This window comes from Jaculus jaculus, chromosome 8, assembly GCF_020740685.1.
Source record: "Jaculus jaculus isolate mJacJac1 chromosome 8, mJacJac1.mat.Y.cur, whole genome shotgun sequence".
Classification (NCBI taxonomy): domain Eukaryota; kingdom Metazoa; phylum Chordata; class Mammalia; order Rodentia; family Dipodidae; genus Jaculus; species Jaculus jaculus.
The window spans coordinates 56,972,854-56,993,824 of record NC_059109.1 but is presented as its reverse complement, the minus strand read 5'-3'; the positions used below and the strand labels follow the sequence as shown (position 1 = coordinate 56,993,824).

Genomic DNA, 20,971 nt, shown 5'->3' with positions numbered 1-20,971 from the left:
TTGTGCCACCTAGTGGACACGTGTGACCTTGCACTTGTCTCTTCTTTGTGCGTCTGGCTTACATGGGATCTGGAGAGTCAAACATGGGTCCTTAGGCTTCGCAGGCAAGTGCCTAACTGCTAAGCCATCTCTACAGCCCTCTTCTCTTGAAGGGTCATTGAGGGTCTGTTCAGGTCATGAGACACACTTTCAGGGAACTGAATGGTCCTCAGTCTCACAGGAATGAACCAGTAGGAACCTTTGTCTCCAAGCAGCAGAACTTCTGCTCCCCAACTCCTGACAGTTCTCTGTTTATGCTCCGCAGACCATTGTTCCGGTTCAGTACGAGACAAGAATGGCCTGTGGGCTGGTCAAAGGTCATGCCTACTCTGTCACTGGGCTGGAGGAGGTGAGCCTGCGGGGGCTTGCCTGGGCATGGGTACTAGCTGAGCTGACCTCCTGAGCTGAGTCAGGACTTAATTCTTTCTCTACGGCCCCTGCACCACCCTTAGAGCTTGACAGTTAGGAGATTCTGCTCAAAGGCCTCAAAAGCAGTGTGTCTGGGGGTGGAGGGTGTTTGGGCCCTAATAAAGGTGGACAGATACTGCTTTTAATGCTCAAGATGGGGACTTTCCTGATGTCCCCAAGAACAATTAGAAATGGTGCCTTAACTCCACAGAACGGGATTCATGTGTCTAGTGTCTCCTGTTCTCTCAGGTTCAGTTACAATGCTTTGCTTCTTTGGGGATTTCTTGGATTTCCTGGGTCATTTTAGAGGCAGGAACCTTGTGATGCCCCTCACATGGTTGACCAGTTGTTCACTGAACAAAGAGACGGGCAGAGGGGGGCTGTCTGCACCCTCCCGCTGTAGCTGACCGGAGGCTGGGGAAGCCGTTCACTAAGTGTCCCTCTAGATGAGGCAAGTCTAGTCGTTCCCCAGCCACAGGAGCCTTCTAGAGGAATTCACCCAGAAAACCCTATAGCACTTCCAGGGCCTGTTGTATATGTCTCCTCTCTTCTTCTTCCACGAAAGCATTCAGTTTCCAGAATAGTCTCTTGAAAAACCATTTCTAAGCTAGCAAGGCAGCAGCCAGCCCTAACTGCCTGAGTCAGGCCAAAGGTTGTGTCCGACCCCCCCCCACCTCACCCCAACATTCCAGAATGCTTCCAACTGGTCCTCCAGGCCAGGGTCAGGCAGGCGGCCTCCACAACATACTCTCCCCCCACATCCATCCCAGTCCTCAGGACAAGTCAAATCGCCCCCTCTCCAGACTGCTCCCAGAGCAGAAGAGCTCTTTCTCTTCATGCCAGGCTCTGTTCAAAGGCGAGAAAGTGAAGCTCGTGCGGCTGCGGAATCCCTGGGGCCAGGTGGAGTGGAACGGCTCATGGAGCGATGGGTAGGTGAAGGGATTCACAGATGGGGTGACAGAGCCTAGGGCAAGCCTGGATTGGATACTGAGAATGTTATCGATGCCGGTGCAACATCACCCTCAAACCGATGATGATCTGTTTTGCAGGCGCTGAAGGCTAGCAGTGGGGCCAGAAGAGTCAGGGGCCCAGAGAGACTGCTGATGGTTTTTAAGTTTGATAGTGAGGATTCTAGAAAGCTTAGGCTAGGCCCAGGCCCGAGAAAATCTTCATGCAGGGATCTGAACTAGACAAGAAACTTGCTTCTAGGCCTTCTCTATAAGGTGGGAACAAGGGCCGGATGTGGTGGCGCACGCCTTTAATCCCAGCACTCGGGAGGCAGAGGTAGGAGGATTGTCATGAGTTCGAGGCCACCCTGAGACTGCATAGTGAATTCCAGGTCAGCCTGAGCTAGAGTGAGACCCTACCTTGCAAAACAAACAAATAAACAAACAAAGAAGATGGGAACAAGGACTGGAGAGATGGCTTAGCTGTTATGGTGTTTGCCTGCAAAGCCAAAGGATCCCAGTTCGATTCTCCAAGACCCATGTAAGCTAGATACACAGGGGGCGCATGCTTCTGGAGTTCGTTTGCAGTGGTTGAGGCCCTGGCGCACCCATTCTCTCTCTCTCTCTCTCTCTCTCTCTCCCTCTGCCTCTTTTTCTCCCTCAAATAAATAAATAAATAAAATATATATATTGTTTAAAAAAATGGAACAAAGCCGGGCGTGGTGGCGCACACCTTTAATCCCAGCACTCGGGAGGCAGAGGTAGGAGGATCGCCGTGAGTTCGAGGCCACCCCGAGACTCCATAGTTAATTCCAGGTCAGCCTGAGCTAGAGTGAGACCCTACCTTGAAAAACCAAAAAAAAAAAAAAAGGAACAATATCAGCACTTACCTAGTGGCTGTTAAGAGGTAAAGATGACACTTGAGGAAAGTGCTTAGATGGTGCTAAGGTTTCCCCCCCCCCAATCCACATACAAAGTCCATGGGCCTTCTGAAAGTTGTACCACCTACCACTGAAAGAAAAGATTGAGAGGCGACAGTAAGAAGAAACATGAAGAAGTTGAGACAACGGCTCCAGAATGTTTACAGCACCTCTGGAATCTACTCCGTCACTGGGGCTGGTTACCGCTACTAAATGACAAGCGGTCCTTTATGCCCCTCTGCTTGTTTGTTTGTTTGTTTAATATATTTATTTATTTGAAAGAGAGAGAGAATGAGAATGGATGTGCCAGGATCTCTAGCCACTGCAGGTAAACTCCAGATGCATACATCACTTTGTACAACTGGATTTATGTGGGTTCTAGGGAATCAAACCTGCATCCTTTGGCGTTGCAGGCAAGTGTCTTAACCACTAAGCTAGCTCCCCAGCCCTGTGCTCCTCTTTTCTTCCCAGAAGGGGACAGCAGGACTCAGTAGCAGGGAAGTCCTAGCCTGGGGGTCTAGGTGGAGGTGTGCTTATGTACCTACACATGCCCAGGGCATGGTAGCGCCTGCTTTTGTCAGTTTTGCATTCATTCACTTAGCAAGTGGACATCCACTAACTAGGAGCACAGACAGAAACACTGGGTTATTTCCTGGCAGGAAAGAAGAGATATTTACACACTTGACCTTTTCTTAGTAACTTAGCTGGGTACTAAGCTAACAGCTTTGCAAGCTTTAGTTATTTAGTTAGTTTTTTCAAGGTAGGGTCTTGCTGTAGGCCAGGCTGACCTAAAACTCACTCTAGTCCCAGACTGGCCTCAAACTCACAGAGATTCTCCTACCTCCACCTCCCAAGTGCTGGGATTAAAGGCATGTGCCACCACAATTGGTTTATGTAAGTATTTATTTATTTAAAAGAGAGAGAAAGAGGCAGACAGAGAGAGAGCAAGAGGCAGAGAGAGAAATGAGTACACCAAGGCCTCCAGCCACTGCAAACGAATTCTAGACACATGCACCACCTTGTGCATGTAACTTACATGGGTCCTGGGGACTCGAACCTGGGTCCTTTGGCTGTGCAGGCAAACACCTTAACCACTAAGCTGTCTCTTCAGCCTGTGCATGCATTATTTAATGTACTTATCATAGCCCCATGAAAAGATGATGTAGTCATTTTCTCTTTTGCGGTTGAGGAAGTTGAAGCCACATGTCAAACAACTTGTCCAGAGACACAGCTAGATCTAGTAAAGGAGAATCCCAGTTGTCTGTTCGGCTGCAGCGTGGGAGGAGGGATGATTTAGCCAGAGGAGGGTCAGGCCCTTCCTGTAAACCTGTCTGAGGAGTTTGCTCTCAGTCTTAAGGCTGGCAGGAGCAATACAGGATCTCCACTGAGGGCAACAGGTCAGATCCACATTCTCTCATCCAAGCACTAACCAGGCCTGACCCTGCCTAGCTTCCGAGACCTGGAGCCTTCAGGGTGGTACGGCTGTGGATAAGAACCACATTCTGATGGCTTACACTGGCAGTGGGCTACTCTAGATTGATTTCTCTGATACCTCCTGTCCCAACTCCCACCAGGCCTTTCTTTTTCTCCTCTGCCATGATTCTTCCCTCTTCCCACTAGTTGGAAGGACTGGAGCTTTGTGGACAAAGACGAGAAAGCCCGTCTGCAACACCAGGTCACTGAGGATGGGGAGTTCTGGTGAGTAAAGGACCCAGACCGGCAAAGGAGGGGGCGGGGAGGGAAAACTGTATACTTCAGTCTCCAGCCAGAGGCCACCCAGGTTCCATCTTTGGGAGATCTGGGTCTTGCGCTCTCCCTCCAGCCCAAAGCCTAGCAAGGATGAAGTTCTGAGAGGAAGCAGTCAGGCCATGGCGAGGACTGAGCTCAGGACGAGGCCAGTGCAATGCAGCTGCAGTTCCAGCCACACTTGCACCCTGGCCCTAACAGCTCCCTCTGAGCCTAAGAAGCTTGGCATATCCTGGTGTCCTGAACCCCCCTCCATCCCCATGGGACCTTCTCTGTTAGCCTTCTGAGTCTCACTTACTGGAACCTTCCTCAGGACTCCAAGTTGCCCTCAGGATCCAGATTCACTGATTTGTGATGATGTCACCCTTCCAAGTGTTCTTTGCAAGATGAGATCTCTTCCTCTGCCTAGCGCTGTGTCTAGCAGCGCAGACACATAGAGTGAATTTTTGGAGAACTGACTTTCTGTCTGGCTCTCTCATCAAAGACACACTACTGAAACTCTTGATGATAGTTTTGGGTGGACAAGTTTAAAAAAAAAAATGAGTGTTAAGCCAAGTGCTGTAACATACCCCTGTAATTCCAGCACATGGGAGGCTGAAGCGAGAGGCTCTGGAGTTCAAGGTTAGCCTAGACGAGTGAATTCAAAGCCAGCCTGGGCTACATGGTGAAACCTTGTCTGACAAGCTGTGTTGTCAGCTCAGCAACTGAGCCACCAATACAGCCCTGAAACCTTGTCTGAAACAAAAACAAACAGTTAGACAGTAATTACCCTAAAAAAGGAAGGTCATAGCTGGGCATGATGGCGCATGCCTTTAATCCCAGCATTCAGGAGGCAGAGGCAGGAAGATCGCATGAGTTCAAGGCCACCCTGAGACTACGTACTACCTGGTGAATTCCAGGTCCACCTGCATGAGCTAGAGTGAGACCCTACCTCGAAAAACCAAAAACATAAATAAATTTTAAAAAAAGGAAGGTCAGGCTCTTTGGGGACCTGGAACCTCTTAACTGTGCTGTGTTAGCCCTGGATTCTTGCCCTCCCCAGCCTCTCCCCACTTCTCCCTTCTTTCAACCTCTCAGGATGTCATATGACGATTTCATCTACCATTTCACAAAGCTGGAGATCTGCAACCTCACAGCAGACGCCCTGGAGTCTGACAAGCTGCAGACCTGGACGGTGTCTGTGAACGAGGGCCGCTGGGTGAGGGGCTGCTCAGCTGGAGGCTGCCGCAACTTCCCAGGTGGGAGATACTCTTGACGGGGGAAGGGTCCGAGCAGTTCCAGGCTGAAAAATGCTAGCCGGCCTTGACCGAGTCTGCTCTAAGCTCCAGACACCCGCTGTCTCCTTAAGTCCTCCACATTTGAGGAGGGAAACAAGGGCTGGGAGGATGGCTCAGCGGTTAAGGAAGGAAACTCTGTGCTGAGGGGGAGCTCACCATTCTGAGAAGTCCAGTAAGGAGCTGGCAGCGACATTTAATCAGGAAATTACCAGAACAACACCATGTCAATCATGTTGAGGATATACCTGAGGACCAAGCTGGCGGCTACTGCAGGAGTCCATATCACAGATGCTCAAAGCCTGGCCAAGTCAGTAGCGGTGGAGAGAAGGCAGACTCAGGGGAGAGTGTACTGAGTGCTGGAGGGAGGGAAGAATGAGGATCGACATCAAGACTCCGAGTATATGGAGTCAACATCAAAACCCAAGACATAGCCGGGCGTGGTGGCGCACGCCTTTAATCCCAGCACTCGGGAGGCAGAGGTAGGAGGATCGCTGTGAGTTCGAGGCCACCCTGAGACGACAGAGTTAATTCCAGGTCAGCCTGGACCAGAGTGAGACCTTACCTCGAAAAAAAAAAAAAAAAAAAAAACCCAAGACATAGGGAAAAAAAAACAAAACTGGTGTGCTTTTTGGTGTGGTTGGCTATGGAGTATAGATAGAAGGCCCAGGCATTGAAGACTCTTGCTTGAAAAGCCAAAGTCCGGCAACCCGGGTTCAATTCACAATTCAGAGCACAAAGTAATGCATGCATCTGGAGTTTGTTTATAGTGGCTAGGGGCCCTGGCATGCCCATTTCCTATCTCATTCTTATTCTCTCTCTCTCTCTCTTTCTCTGCTTGCAAATAAAATATTGGGGGGGGGGCATTGCTGGAGACATGGCTTAGCAGTTAAGGTGCTTGCTAATGAAGCCTAAGGACCTAGGTTCAATTTCCCAGGGCCCACATAAGCCAGATGGACAAGGTGACCTATGCATCTGGACTTTATTTGCAGTGGCTAGAGGTTTGGCATGCTCATTTTCTCTCTCTCTCTCTCAAATAAATAAAAATATTTAAAAAATATTTTTTGAGCCAAGTGTGGTGGCACATACTAATATATACACATGTATAGAAGTAGAATTAGGTCAAATTCCAGGGAAACAGGATATGTAGGTCCAAGGAGAAGAGGCCTAAGGCCAGATCCCAGGGACCAGTGACTATTAAGGGGCAGGTTAAAAAAAAGTAAAACTAAAGCCAGGCGTGGTGGTGCACATCTTTATCTCAGCGCTTGGAAGGCGGAGGTAGGCGGATCGCAGTGAGTTCAAGGCTATCCTGAGACTACATAGGGAATTCCAGGTCAGCCTGGACTAGAGTGAGACCCTACCTCAAAAAACACAAGCAAAAACAAAACAACAACAATAATAATAATAAAGAACCCTAGGGCTGAAGAGATGGCTTAGAGGTTAAGTGTGCCCATTCTCTCTCTTTCTCAGTAAATAAATAAATAAAATATTATTTTTTTAAAAAAAAAGTAAAACTAGGCCGGGCATGGTGGCGCACACCTTTAATCCCAGCACTTGGGAGGTTGAGGTAGGAGGGTCATAGTGAGTTTGAGGCCACCCTGGGCTAGAGTGAGACCCTATCTTGAAAAACAAAACAAGACAATAAGAAAAAAGAAAAACTAGGCGACTGGAAAGATGGCTCAGCATTAAGGCACTTGCCTGTAGAACCTTATGACCCAGGCTCAATTCCTAGGTAAAGCCAGATGCATAAAGTGGCCCATGAATCTGGAGTTCATTTGCAGTGATCAGAGGCCCTAGCGTGCCCATTTCTGTCTCCCTCTCTGTCTTTCTGCTTGAAAAAAAAAAAAACAGGGCTGGAGAGAGATGGCTCAGCAATTAAGGCACTTGCCTGCAAAGTCTAAAAACTTGGGTTTGATTTCCCAGTACCCATGTAAAGTCATATGCACAAAGTGATGCCTGCATCTGGAGTTCATTTGCAGTGGCTGGAGGCCCTGGAGCACCCATTCTCTCTCTCTCTCTTTTGAGGTAGGGTCTTGCTGCCACCCAGTCTGACCATGAATTCACTGTATAGTCTGAGGGTGACCTGAAACTCATGGTGATCTTCCTACCTCTGCCTCCTGAGTACTGGGATTAAAGGCATGCACCACCTACCTGGCTTTTTTTTGTTTGTTTGAGATAGGGTTTTGCCCTACTCCAGGCTGGCCTGGAATTCACTATATAGTTTCAGGCTAGCCTGGAACTCACAGCAATCCTCCTCCTCAGCCTCCCAAGTGCTGGGATTAAAAACATGTGCCACCATGCCCAGCTTCTCTCTCATACTCTCTCTGTATCTTCCCCTTTCTCTCTCATAATTAAGTAAATAAAACCGGGCGTGGTGGCGCACGCCTTTAATCCCAGCACTCGGGAGACAGAGGTAGAAGGATCACTGTGAGTTCGAGGCCACCCTGTCTCAGAGTTAATTCCAGGTCAGCCTGGACCAAAGTGAGGCCCTACCTCGAAAAAAAAAAATTAAGTAAATAAACAAAATATTTAAAAAAATAATAATATCAGCCATCCACTGGCTGTGTAGGATAGAGGGATCTGGTCCCTACTGAGCACTCTATTCCTTGGTGCTCATAACTTTTTTTAAGGTTTTCTGTTCAGACTTCAAAACTGTTCATCTTCAGAGTTTCGGAGGTCCAAAAATGTCAGGCTGTAGGATGACTACTATTGCCTTTTCCTGGGTCAGGAAAGCTGCAGGACCCATATTGTCCCATGTAGAGATGGAGGGCCACTCTCAGGCTTCTTGAGGGGAAGAAGCAGAGGCCAGTGGTCATGTTCAGGGGCACAGGATGGGTGCCCTGCAGTGTACCAGAGGTCAAGGGTGGCTCCAAAGGCTCCAGAGGCTCCCCTTGGGCCACACAGCACCAGCTTGGTTACACACTGGCATTTTCTTCTGTGGTTTTTCTTGGTTTTGTTCATTTGCCGCCATACCACCTTCCACAGTCATTTGGGAAATACAAGGTTCACGTCAAAGACGTCACATCCCATTTATCACTGGTCCCTAATACGGACATAACACTTCCAGAGGTTTTTCTTTTTCATATTTAAAATGTTACTTTTGGTATAATGTGCATGCAAGTTTCCCATAACTCTTCTTAAACTTTTTAGTGCCATTTCTAGTATATTCTTATAAATGTCAGTTACTGAAAATGAATCCAATGTAAGGAGTTTTAGCTTGTTTTTGTTGTTGTTTTGTTTTGTTTTTCAAGGTAGGGTCTCACTCTAGCCCAGGCTGACCTGGAATTCACTATGTAGTCTCAGGGCAGCCTTGAACTCACGGCGATCCTCCTACCTCTGCCTCCTGAGTGCTGGGGTTAAAGGCGTGCACCACCACACCCGGCTTTGTTTTTGGCAATGCTGGCCTCAACACCACAGAGTAAAAAAAATGGTAGAAAGTATTCTTTGATGTTTCTGGTAATCATAGACCTTCTCCTGGGGCATTTGTTTTATTTTCATAATAAAAAGCTAAATAATTACAACAATAATAACCACCAGGCAAGGTGGCACTTGCCTTTAATCTGAGCACTTTAGGAGGCAGATGTAGGAAGGTCACTCTGAGTTCGAGGACACCCTGAGACTACATAATGAATTCCAGGTCAGTCTGGGCTAGAGTGAGACCCTACCTTGAAAAGAAATAATCAGGGCTGGAGGAATGGCTTAGCGGTTAAGGCACTTGCCTACAAAGACAAAGGACCCAGGTTCAATTCCCCAGGACCCACGTAAGCCAGATTCACAAGGTGGCGCATGCCTCTGGTATCTGTTTGCAGTGGCTGGAGGCCCTGGCATGCCCATTCTCTCCCTCTCCCTCTAATAAATAATTATAAATATTTTTAATAACCAAAAAACAAACAAACACACCTGGATTCACTCCCTAGCACCACAAGAACTGGTCAGGGGTTGTATACCTGTGATCTAGCACTGATGAGGTAGAAGCAGGATTGTCTCAAAAGAAGAAGGCTGGGCATGATAGCTCACGCCTTTAATCCAGCATTTAGGAGGCAGAGGATCGCTCTGAGCTCCAGACCACCCAGAGCATAGTGAATTCCAGATCAGCCTGGGCTCGAGTCAGACCCTACCTCCGGTGGGGGGGGAGGGAGAAGGAAGAGGAATTATTTAATAACAATATTTGGCATACATATAATCTTACCATGTATTAAATACACAAGCAAACTTGCACACTAATGAAATGGATGTGCTTGTTTACTCTTACATACACTGTCTCAGAATTGATCACTACTTTGAGTTTATAACTGTCAATACTGAGAATGTTGTTTCCTATGAATACAAAGTCCAAAATGACAAAAGTAGCAGGGTGTGGTAGCACACACCTTTAATCCCAGCACTCAGGAGGCTGACATAGGAGGATTGCTGTGAGTTCAAGGTCAGCCTGGGACTACATAGTGAATTCCAGGTCAGCCTGGGCTGGAATGAGACCCTACCTAAAAAAAAAAAAAAAAAAAAAAAAAAAAAAAAAAAAAAAAAAAACTAAAAGCAAAACAAAATGGCTGGAGTATTTTTAGGGCTATTTCAGAAATTCTTAGAAATTCTGTTCTAGCCAGGCATAGTGAGTACACCTTGAATCCCAGCACTTGGGAGGCTGAGGTAGGAGGGTTACTATGAGTTCAAGGCTAACCTGGGGCTACAGAGTGAGTTCCAGGTCAACTTGGGCTAGACTGAGACCCTGCCTCAAAAATACCAAAGAAAAGAAGAAGAATTCTGCTCTAGTCAGAAGTAAAAATTCATTTAACTTTTCTTTAGTGCTGTGAACTCTAGGGTGCCGGTCACTATGACTCAAAGTCCACAGGCCTCACAAAAAGGAAAGCTGCTGGTATAATTTTCAGTCTAAGGCCAAAGGCCTGAGAACCTGGGTCACTGGTGTAAATCCTGGAGTCCAAAAGTCACACATCCTGAAGTTGTAATGTCCAAGGGCAGGAGGAGAGTGTCACAGCTAGCTCCAGGAGAGAGGAAGGAAGTCTTTTCTTACCTTTTTTGTTCCATCTGGGACCCAGCTGATTGGATGTTACCTATGAGAATCGAGGGTGTATTTTTCTCCTCAGTTCTCAGACTCACAGGCCATTCTCTTCTTAAAACACCCACAAAGAGACACCCAGAAAGGACGCCTTACTTTAGCCCAGGCAAACTGGAACCTTAAGCTAACCATCACATGACGAATAGAAGTGAACAGGTTCCCTCTGTCTCATTTTCCTTCCTGCCCTTTCTCCAAGAGGCAGATCTGAACGTGAATTTCCTTTCTGGGGGGCACAGACACTTTCTGGACCAACCCACAGTACCGTCTGAAGCTCCTAGAGGAAGATGATGACCCGGATGACTCTGAGGTGATATGTAGCTTCCTGGTGGCCCTGATGCAGAAGAACCGGCGCAAGGACCGGAAGCTGGGGGCCAACCTCTTCACCATTGGCTTCGCAATCTACGAGGTGCCCGACCTTTGACCAGCTCTAGCCCAGGAAGCACACCTTCCCAGCCAGGCGGACCTGGGGAGCGTCCACCAGGGTCCTCTGGCTTCCCTGATCCTCAGGGATCCCCAGAGCTCTGGCTATCAGCCCACTTTGTTTGTAATCAGAAAAAAAAAAAAAGTGGGGCCAGTTAGTGGATCCCGTGGGGTGGGGCCTGGGAAGAGCCCAAGTTCATCCGCTCCACAATTGCTGGCATTCCCTTCTGCCAACTCTGCCTCTCATTCATGTCACAGACATCATCTTTCTGTTTTTTTGTTTTTGTTTTTTCTTCCAGGTTCCCAAAGAGGTATAGCAGTGGCAGCGGCCATCAGTTGTGTGCAGCATTCCTTGTGGGTCCCACATCTGTCTGTGGCGCCCCAAGAAACTTCCTGGTAGGGTTGGTGGATAAAGCTGTGATAGGAGAAGGTCTTGCCTGCCTTATCCAGCTGCAGAGAAGTGCCCCAGGGTCTTGCGCCCCTATGACGTGCTCTTCCTCCCTGTTATCATCTGGACACTCTGCCTTCCCACTGTCATAGACTCATATTTGCACACTCCTTCAGTTACACACACGGTCAGACACACGTACTGAGGGAGGCTGCCCCCGAGAAAAAGGAGTCACTTCCCTCAGAACCCAGTCAAGGTCCCATCCCTTCTTTGGGGTACTGCTTAGCCTGAAGGGATTCGGAGCTGACAAGCAGCAGTTCTGGTAAGTGACCTTGTCTGTGAGAATGACAGACTTGACCTGCACTTCTGAGCTACAATAAAAAGAAAGAGGAAGTGAGGAAAGGAACTACAGGGCTTGGGAATTGCAAGAATATCTAGGCACTATGGAATGAGTGACCACAGATTTGAGAAGGGACCACTGGAGGGGACCGTGGGTAGGACCTGGCAGCCACCAACGGGCTCTGGTCTCATGGGCTTTTGTCCTTCAGATGCATGGGAACAAACAGCACCTACAAAAGGACTTTTTCCTGTACAACGCCTCTAAGGCCAGGAGCAAAACCTACATCAACATGCGAGAGGTGTCTCAGCGCTTCCGCCTGCCTCCCAGTGAATATGTCATTGTGCCCTCTACCTACGAGCCCCACCAGGAGGGGGAATTCATCCTCCGGGTCTTCTCTGAAAAGAGGAATCTTTCTGAGTGAGTATCAGCCTGACTTCCCCGCCGGTCCCTGAAAGTTCATCCACATGGCCTGTTTACAGACTGGAGGCTGGAGGCTGCTGGACCCACCTCCTTCATGGGTCCTAGGATGTACCCACCACCTGTACTGCTTCCTCACTTCTGAGCAATTGCCCATCATCCTCATTATTTTTTATTTTTATTTAGTTATTTTGGTCTTTCGAGGTAGGGTCTCACTCTAACACAGGCTGACCTGGAATTCATTATGTTGTCTCAGGCTGGCCTCGAACTCATGGAGGTCCTCCTGCCTCTGAGGTACAGGCATGCACCACCACACCTGGCTATTTTTTAAATTATTTTTTTGTTTATTTTATTTATTTATTTGAGAGCAACAGACAGAGAGAGAGAAAGAGGCAGAGAGAGAGAGAATGGGCGTGCCAGGGCTTCCAGCCACTGCAAACGAACTCCAGACACATGTGCCCCCTTGTGCATCTGGCTAACGAGGGTCCTGGGGAATTGAGCCTCGAACTGGGCTCCTTAGGCTTAACAGGCAAGCGCTTAACCGCTAAGCCATCTGTCCAGCCCCTGGCTGTTTTTATTTAAAAATTATTTATTTATTTGAGAGAGAGAGGAGACAGAATGGACATGCCAGGGCCTTTAGCCAATGCAAACAAACCCCAGATCCATGTGCCACCTTGTGCATCTGGTTTTACGTGGGTGCTAGGCAATCACTGAACCTGAGTCCTTTGGCTTACAGCAGGCGAATGTCCTAATCACTGGGCCATCCCTCCAGCCCTCATTATTTTTTATTTATTTTGTGGTACTGAGGATTAAACCTAGGGGATCATGCTTTCTAGGCAAGCAATCTACCATGAGCTATCTCTCCAAGTCTCTTTTTCCCCCAGCTAGGATCTCGCTCTAGCTCAGGCTGACCTGGAATTCACTCTGTAGTTTCAGGGTGGCCTTGAATTCATGGCGATCCAACTACCTCTGCCTCCCAAGAGCGGAGGTTAACTGCATGCACCACCATGCTCACCTGGCTCTTTTTACTTTTTAAAAAACGTTTTATTTATTTATTTAAGAGAGAGAGAAAGAGGCAGACAAAGAGAATGAGCACACCAGGGCCTCCAGCCACTGCAAACAAACTCCAAGTACATGTGCACTGGGGTGAGGCGGGGCTAGCCTAGTGAATGAAACAGAAGGGAATCCCTGCCTTTGTGGCGTTTAACACTAGGGTGAGATGCTGGGTAGGACAAAACATACAGGAGAAGTCCATAACCAAAGCAGGGGCGAGGCGTAAGAGGCACTGGGCGGGAATGTGTCTGGCCTGGGGTGATTGGGGTGGTGCCTGCGTGGGGCTGGTCCTGGGTGGATGTTTAGTTCCAAATTTTCTTAAAGTTAGTCCCAGTTTGGTCATGAAGAAGCTATGTGACCTAAACAAATTCTCCGTGTGCTTCCTGCTTGCTATTGGTGACACTGAGACATGTTTGTGTTTTTCACAGAGAAGCTGAAAATACAATCTCTGTGGATCGGCCAGTGGTGAGTGGTTCGTCCAGTGTGAAGAAGTCCAGAGGGTCACCTTCCCCGGGCCAGGAGGACCCATATGGTGGTGGAAGGACAGTGGGTGCTGGCACAGGGAGCTGGGTCAAGCAGTGCAGGGTAATTATATCTACCATTTACTGCAACCTTCTCTTGGCATGGCCAGATGAAATGGTTCTTCTGTCTTAGAGCCATTTAGTCAGCTAGGAACTGGGGAGTGCAGAAGAGGGGACAGTCTGAAGAACCAGAGGAACGCAACAAACCACAGCAAGCAATGACAATTATGTTTGGGTAACACTGGATTTTTTATGTGTCAGAACCCCTCACGTCGCACCTAGGTGATCCAGACAAGTTACATAAATCCCTCTGACTCAGTTTCCTAATCTACAAAGTAGGGCAAAGCTTTGTGTTGTTTATTTTATTTTATTTGCTTATCTGAGAGAGAGGGATAGAGAAAGAGGGAGAGGAGGCAGATAGAGAATGGGTGTGCCAGGGCCTCCAGCCACTAAAAATGAACTCCAGACACATGTGCCACCTTGCGCATCTGGATTACGTGGGTACTGGGAATTGAACCTGGGACATTTGGCTTTGTAACCAAGTGCCTTAACCGCTAAGCCATCTCTCCAGCCCTGCTTTGTGGATTTAAGTGAATAGGATCATGTGTGCGAAATGCCTGGCACAGCATGTCAACTCACAAGGGTGTTTCAAGTACTTTTCACATGTGTTGTCTCACTTGATCTTTGCCAAGTGTTCTGAGAAGTGAATGAAGTTGTCACACAAGACGGTAGTGGCTCAGGAGGGCTCGTTTCCTTGTGGTCACAGAGCCAGGAAGTGGCAGGGATTCCCAAGAACAGCTTCTCATTCCAGATTTCAGTTTCCCCACTGCCACGCTGAGACCAGTGCCCGGGGCTGAGAAGCCCACCAGCAAGAGCACAGGGTTAGGGTGTGTCTCGGGGTCTGTGGGTTGAGGAATTTCATGTCTGCCTTGGAGCTTAGGGCTATGTTAAGTGTGACCTGAGCTAGTAGGACAAATGCCCCACTGAACTCTTTCAAGTAATGCCAGCTGTGGTGATAATCCTGGCCCCATGTCAGTGCCACATTGCCAAGTACCTTCTGAGTTATTGCAGATGTTTGGTTTTAGTATTACAGGCATTTGGTTCTTTCTTACCCTTTGGATGCTGGTAATCAGTATTTATCAAGAGTTGCAACTCATGGGCTGAAGAGATTGCTCAGTGGTTAAGGTGCTTACATACAAAGCCTAATGACCCAAGTTTGATTCCCCAGTACCCATGTAAAGCCAGATGCACAAAGTGGTGCATGCATCTGGAGTCTGTTTGCAGCAGCTGAAGGCCCTGGCGCAACCATTCTCTCTCTCTCTCTCTCTTTCTCTCTCTCTGTCTCTATTTGCAAATAAATAAAAATTATTTTTAAATCATCATGTGGCACACACCTTTAATCCCAGCACTCGGGAGGCAGAGTAGGAGATCACCATGACTTAGAGGCCACCCTGAGACTACACAGTGCGTTCCAGGTCAGCCTGAGCTAGAGTGAGACCCTACCTTGAAACACCCCCCCCAAAAAAAAATTGCAAAAGAGTTGCACTTCAAGACCTATGGACCCCTTAACCCAAGCTTATACAAGCAACCTAAATTACACTCAGTGGGTTGCCAAGAAAGAAAGAAAGAAAGAAAGAAAGAAAGAAAGAAAGGAGGGAGGGAGGGAGGGAGGGAGGGAGGGAGGGAGGGAGGGAGGGAGGGAGGGAGGGACGAGGTCTAGTTGGGGAGCAGAAGAGGTTCAACAGGAATGGGAGGAGGGCAAGAGAAGGTAATAAGGGGCAGTTGGGGATGAATACAATCAAAATAGATCTTATACATGATAAAATTACCCCAAATAAATTTAATTTAAAAAGACCTCGTGGGAAGGGCTTTGGGATGTAGCTCAGTGTATAGTGCTTACATAGCATTTACAAGGACCTGGGTTCAACCCCCAGCCCTGCCTAAAGAGAGAGAGCCCGGCATGGTGTCGCACGCCTTTAATCCCAGCACTTGGGAGGCAGAGGTAGGAGGAGTGCCATGATTTCAAGGCCACCCTGAGACTACATAGTGAATTCCAGGTCAGCCTGAGCTAGAGTGAGACCCTCCCTCAAAAAAGAGACAGAAAGAGAGAACAATTATGGGAGCTGGCATGTCATCCAACTTGAGTTTAACAGGCAGGTATAGGGTTTTGGTATCTCCATATGACCATGTTTGTTTATAGCTCCCAAATGCCACTTGGCTTCAGGGTTGGGGGGACAACTAGAATGGCAGCTACTGTGGCTCTCTGGACTGTACAGAAAACAGCTGCTCTCAGCTCAGATGACTGTTGTCACAGGAGATGGCAGGCCCAATAATGCAGCCATCAAACCTGATTTTACAAAAGAATCCCCAAGCCTGGATTGCCACATGAAATCGCTCTGTTAAGTGATTGCTCAAACATTTAAAACCCTATTCTGGACTGGGTAGATGGCTCAGTGAGTAAATGCGCTGACTGCGCAAGCGTGAGTGTCTGTAGATCTCTAGATCCCATGTAAGCTGCAGTGTGAGCATCTGTAATCCCAGCACACCTGAGGCATGAAGGGAGGTAGAGTCAGGAGAATTGCCCAAAGCTAGTGACCAGCTAGCCTGGGGAACACAGAGGTGATACCAAGACCTTGCCGCAACGAGGTGGGAGAAGGCCAACACTCAAGCTGTGCTCTGGCCTCCACATGCATGCCATGGCACACATGTTCCCAAACTATACCCATGAACATGCACACATGCATACAACTTATCTATTTATTTTGGTTCTTCGAGGTAGGGTTTCACTCTAGTCCAGGCTGACCTGGAATTCACTATGGAGTCTCAGGGTGGCCTCAAGCTCATGGCGATTCTCCTGCCTTTGCCTGCCGAGTGCTGGGATTAAAGGCATACACCACCATGCCCAGCTCACAGTTTATTTTTTTAAGAGCTTAATTTCAGTTTAGTGACTTTTTTTTTTTAATTTTTATTTATTTATTTGAGAGCGACAGACATAGAAAGAAAGACAGATAGAGGGAGAGAGAGAATGGGCGCGCCAGGGCTTCCAGCCTCTGCAAACGAACTCCAGACGCGTGCACCCCCTTGTGCATCTGGCTAACGTGGGACCTGGAGAACCAAGCCTCGAACCGGGGTCCTTAGGCTTCACAGGCAAGCGCTTAACCACTAAGCCATCTCTCCAGCCCAGTTTAGTGACTTTTTTATGTTTAATTCTAACAAGCAGATTCATTTTCAGGCCAGTTTGAACAAGCCAAATTTTGGTGTTTTAATAACCAATTTCATTTTATTTTAAAATCTTTTAATTTATTTGCAAGCAGAGACAGAAAGAAAGAGAATGTACATGCCAAGGCCTCTAGCCACTGTAAACAAACTCTAGATGCATGTGCCACTTTGTGCATCTGGCTTTACATGGGTACTGAGAAATCAAACCTGGGTCTTTAGGCTTTGCAGGCAAGCGCTTTAACTGCTGAGCCATCTTTCCAGCCCCACCAATTTTATTTTTAAAAACTAGCTAGAAGGTGTCTCCCCTCCCCTAGCAGTGGATTATGAAAACACAGTCACTGCAGCTGCCAGTCTGTGGACATGAAGGGAGAAGGAAGAATTCTCTTCTCTCTTTGCCTTTATGCCCCCTTTTGGTTTCAATTAATCCAGATGTATCCAGAGCCTCACCCCAAGCTATAGATCAGGACACAGGGAAGCCCAAAGCCACTGGCCATCCTAGGAACTTGCTTTTCACTTTATTTATTGTTTCCTTTTCTTATGCAGAAAAAGAAAAAAACCAAGGTAGGTGTAAGAGGGTGAGTGGATCAAGCACTCTGCATGTGTGTACACATGTGTACGTGGATGCATGTGTGCATGAGCTCTTCTGCCTCATCTTGTCCAAGTCTCTGCTGAGGCTGGCTATGAAACAGTGATGGCTTACTCTCGCTGGGTGAGTGCAGGGCACTCTTCTAGATGCTTTCCATGCGTTCACTCAATCTGTGCAGTAACTCTATGCAGCTGGTGCCGCTACAGTCCCCATTTTTAGAAGGAGCAAAGTGCAGACAAACTAACTTGTCCAAGGCCACACGGCCGCAGGACGAGCACTGGAGCCGGGTAGTCTGGGCCCAGAGTCTGCCCATCCAACCACCACAGGTCATGAGCATCAGACAAAGTTTGGTGCCCCTGTTTATGATAGTCCTGGAGGCTATATCACAGGGGTTCTCCAAGAATGGTGGCTGGTCCAGACCAACAAGCACCAAGTTCTGTGCTGGTGGTACCCTGCCCCCACTCTGGTTATAACAGTATTGACAGGAAAGGGGCTGTGCATTCCCCTTCCACAAGTGTGAGTTCACTCTACTTATTGATTTTTTTTTAAATCTTTTTTTTTAAATTTATTTATTTGAGAGCGACAGACACAGAGAGAAAGACAGATAGAGGGAGAGAGAGAGAATGGGCGCGCCAGGGCTTCCAGCCTCTGCAAACGAACTCCAGACGCGTGCGCCCCCTTGTGCATCTGGCTAACGTGGGACCTGGGGAACCGAGCCTCGAACCGGGGTCCTTAGGCTTCACAGGCAAGCGCTTAACTGCTAAGCCATCTCTCCAGCCCTATTTATTGATTTTTGTATTTCATTTATTTATTTAAGAGAGACAGACGGAGAAGGGAAAGAGAGAATGGGCACACCAGGCCTTCCAGCCACTGCAAATGAACTCCAGAGGCATGTGACCCCTTGTGCATCTGGCTTACATGGGTCCTGGGGGATCAAACCTGGGTCCTTAGGCTTCGCAGGCGAATGCCTTAACCACTAAGCCATTTCCCCAGCCCCTATTTATTTGAGGGGTTTTATGAGGTAGGTTCTCACTCTATCCCAGGCTGACCTGGATTCACTATGTAGTCTCAGGGTGGCCTCAAACTCACAGTGACCCTCCTACCTCTGCCTCCCACATGCTGGGATTAAAGGCATGTGCCACCATGCCTGGCGAGAGTTCATATTCGGGGAAGTGGAATGACACAGCTAACAAGTGGAGAAACTGTAAACCTTGCCTGCTCCAACCTGTTTCTCACTCTTAGTTCTGCTGTAAGCCCCTTACACTTTGAGGCCTGTGTTGTCCAGACCTGTGCTTGGGTCTGGATATGTGCTCCTCTTAAGAATGCCTCATGGGCCTGAAGAGATGGCTCAGTGGTTAAGGCGCTTGCCTGTAAAGCCCAAGGACCCAAGTTCAATTCCCTAGTACCCACATAAAGCAAGATGCACAAAGCGGTGTGTGCATCTGAAGTTCATTTGCAGCAGCTAGAGGCTCTGGTGCACCCACACTCTCTATGATTGGTGTGGAGGGCCATGCCTTTGATCTCAGTAGGCTGAGGTAGAAGGATCACTGTTGAGTTAAAAGCCAGCCTGAGGCTACTTAGTGAATAAAATAATGATATCTAATGGCTACATTACACCCTGCCTACTGGCACGCCGTCCTTTCAGTCAGTGGCCTCTACCTTTACTTGCTTGGAAAATCATCTTTGCTTAAAAGAGCAAGCCTGGGCCAGGCATGGTGGCACATGCCTTTAACCCCAGCACTCTGGAGGCAGAGGAAGGAGGATCACTGTGAGTTCAAGGCCACCCTGAGACTACATAGTGAATTCCAGGTCAGCCTGGGCTAGAGCGAGACCCTACCTTGAAATCCTTCCTCTTCCTCCCCCCAAAAGAAGAAGAGGAGCAAGCCAGGGACTATGGGGCCTTCTGGGAGCCAAAACTAACAAGAGCTGTTTTCTTATTGTTACTTGAGCTGACCTAGACAAACAGCATGGAAAGACAATAGGACCTCCCCGATCAGGTTGCTTTTCTGCTAAGATTCTGCTTACCTGGTTGTTCTCTGCCTTGCAGCCCTCAAACCCTACCTCCTTCCTCTGGTTTCCTGTATGGGAAACACTTCTCCCACCAATCTGGGCATGACATGACAGCCACCCTCTATCCTCTTTCATAGCCTTTTCACTTGCAAACATACCCTTAAAATATCCCTTATGAGCCAGGGGTGGCACATGCCTTAAATCCCAGCCAGAGGTAGGGTGATCACTGTGAGTTCAAGGTCACCCTGAGACTACATAGGGAATTCCGGGTCAGCCTGGGCTAGAGACCCTACCTCAAACAACAGGTCTGGGTGTGGTGGCACACGCCTTTAATCCCAACACTTGGGAGGCAGAGGTAGGACGATCATTGTGAGTTCGAGGCCACTGTGAGACTACATAGTGAATTCCAGGTCAGCCTGGACTAGAGTGAGACCCTACCTCTAAAAGTACAAAAAAAAAAAAAACAACAAAAAAGTCCTTACGTTTGAGAAGCGTCCTCAGTGGTCTCATCCAGTGTCTCATGCGCTCTCTACAAAAGCCCTTGTATCAGGAGGGAAAAGCAGCTTTCACCAAACCCATTAGTGGATGAGTAACTGGAAGCCACTGACGGTCTCAATGACTCGAGAGGTGGAGCTGGTCAGCGCTCTGATCACCTGCTAAGCAGTCTCTCTTCATCCCGCACAAGGCGGATGCTACAGGTTGCAGATGCTTCAGGAGCCACTGTGGTGATGTGGGCACCAAGGGCACTGAGCTCCGCTTCCTTCTTTAACCAGAGAAGCTCTTATGTTTGTTTTCAAACGCTATAGGGTCTCTCTTTGCTGCTTACAATGGCCTCGAACTCATGATTCTTCCCTACAGCTAGGATTGCAGGTGTGCATCACCATGATGGTCTCAAGCAGCTGTTTGTAATGGCTTTATATTGGGTTTCCGTGAAAATTTAAAAGATTTTCCATTTTAAAAATGAGTCCACAGAAATATTTGAAAATCACTGACATAGATCTTGCTACTCTTAGCATTTTCCATGTTCAGCCTTGGACTAGCATGAGGAGAAATGGAGTGGCCACTAAAAGAGGAAGGACTAAGGTGCAAGCTGAGCATATTGGTGCATTCCTGGAATCCAACACTTGAGGCCAGCCTGGTTACATAGCAAGGCCTGGCTTCAACCAAACCTCAAAACACTGCTGTCCAAAGAGGCTTAGTATCTTCCTCAAGCCCCCAGTCCTGCCTATCAGTGCAGCCGTGCAACTTGAGCTCCTGGCTGGTCAGAGCCGCTCTAGGGGGGAGGTTACCTCCTGTGCCTGCCCCGCCAGTAATCCTTGCTTCCTTCTTGCCCTCTCCACTTCCTCTCTAGCCCATCATCTTCGTTTCAGACAGAGCAAACAGCAACAAGGAGCTGGGTGTGGACCAGGAGACAGAGGGCAAAGACAAAACAAGCCCCGATAAGCAAGAGAAATCCCCGAAGGTTTCTGAGCATGTGGCATGCATGGATGGCTAGCTCACCATAGGGTTCTTCTTATGTACTTGGGTCCTCTAGGGATTAGAGTGGTTCCCAGGGGTGCCTTGCCAATATGCAAGCTTTGGAAGTATCCCATTGAGCTCCTCTCAGCAAGTT

General features: G+C 48.2%; 1 protein-coding gene across 5 annotated transcripts in view; it reads left to right on the top strand.

Moving 5' to 3' along the window:
- Capn3 (calpain 3) overlaps positions 1–20,971 on the top strand; it is a 69,591-nt gene that overhangs the window by 44,215 nt on the left and 4,405 nt on the right. For 3 of the 5 annotated variants that reach the window (XM_045156430.1, XM_045156431.1, XM_045156429.1), the window contains 8 exons: positions 305–388; positions 1,291–1,376; positions 3,935–4,012; positions 5,138–5,298; positions 10,642–10,811; positions 11,125–11,136; positions 11,762–11,970; positions 13,452–13,488. In XM_045156430.1, coding sequence (XP_045012365.1) covers positions 305–388; positions 1,291–1,376; positions 3,935–4,012; positions 5,138–5,298; positions 10,642–10,811; positions 11,125–11,136; positions 11,762–11,970; positions 13,452–13,488 — 837 coding nt within the window. Of the gene's footprint in view, positions 1–304; positions 389–1,290; positions 1,377–3,934; positions 4,013–5,137; positions 5,299–10,641; positions 10,812–11,124; positions 11,137–11,761; positions 11,971–13,451; positions 13,489–17,306; positions 17,325–20,710; positions 20,822–20,971 lie in introns of all 5 variants that reach the window. The other 2 variants (XM_045156428.1, XM_045156427.1) reach the window with 2 other exon arrangements.